The 1,126-nt window shown below is 53.6% G+C and overlaps 1 protein-coding gene across 1 annotated transcript; it reads right to left on the bottom strand.

The window, feature by feature from the left end:
• Nucleotides 1-519: 519 nt before the first annotated feature.
• On the bottom strand, nt 520-1,125 carry LOC102769876 (proline-rich protein 23A; the record flags this gene model as incomplete). Its single annotated transcript, XM_006760065.1, has 1 exon — nt 520-1,125. A coding segment is annotated over one exon (606 nt), but the record flags the coding sequence as incomplete, so codon positions are not given.
• Between the last annotated feature and the right edge of the window lies 1 nt (nt 1,126).

Genomic DNA, 1,126 nt, shown 5'->3' with positions numbered 1-1,126 from the left:
TATCTGGTATTGAGATCCCACCTACTTTGTTCGTCTTTCTCAGGATCGCTGCAGCTATTTGGGATCTTTTCTTATTCCAGATGAATTTTTGGGGAGTTCGTTCTAGATCTGTGAAATATGCCGTTGGTATTTTAATGGGGAGTGCATTGAATTTATAGATTGCTTTGGGTAGTATGGACATTTTTTTTATTTCTTAAATATTATATTTATTGGGGGACATTGGTTAATAAATTACATAAGTCTCAAGTGCACAATTTTATATAATACATCATCTGTATATAGCACTGTGTGCTCACCATCCAAAGTCAAGTATCCTGTGTTTCAAGCAGCATTTCTCTGCTGCTTTGTGATCCTTCTTCCAAATGTTTTAGTCTACCATTGATCGAAAATTCTGCAAAGCAGCCTGCATCAAAAGAGTATCTGTCTTTATCCATTCTTGTAGGATGTGCAATATACACACAACCGCTATCAGAATCCCTTCTCCTGGTCCTCAGCCCCATGGGGCGGGATTGTAGCAGTTCATTCCTGGAACAGGCGTTTCCGGGCCTTGGGAGCAGGCCCCAAAGGGCGCCTGGGGCGCACCTGAGGACCTGGACTAGGGGACGGAGGTAGAGCTTGGAGCGGTGAGCTGGGGAAGCGCTCCCACAGGTGGAAGTTCAGGTTGAAGTAGGGCCCAGGTGGGCATCTCTCTGGACTAGGCGTGGGGGCCCGAGGCCATGGCTGTCTGATGGGGCCATGCGGGTAGGAGCCTAACCCCATTCCAGCGACCAAGCCGGCTGCAGGGACCATCCAGGGGGTCAGGAACCCGGGGGCGGCATCCTCGTCCTCGTGGTGGGCCTCTTGCAGGGTGATCTCTGGGACAAAAGCGCAGAAGAATCCCTGCTGGATGGCGACGCCTCCCCTGGGAGCGCCCAGGAAAGTGCCGGGTTCCAGGCCTACGCGCGGGTGCGCCCCCACTCCTGAGCCCAAGAGCGCCTCGGGGACCAGCACGAGGGTGTGCACTCCCAGAGACACTTGCAGGACTGACGTGGGCTCGGGCTCCAGCACCAGGTCAACTCCGCAGTCCAGAGGCAGCTGCAGGGCACAGCCTACAGCCACGACCAGCACGGAGGTGAGCGCATCAGCG

This window comes from Myotis davidii, unplaced genomic scaffold (assembly GCF_000327345.1).
Source record: "Myotis davidii unplaced genomic scaffold, ASM32734v1 scaffold2257, whole genome shotgun sequence".
NCBI lineage: Eukaryota > Metazoa > Chordata > Mammalia > Chiroptera > Vespertilionidae > Myotis > Myotis davidii.
This window is presented reverse-complemented; position numbering and strand designations above follow the sequence as displayed.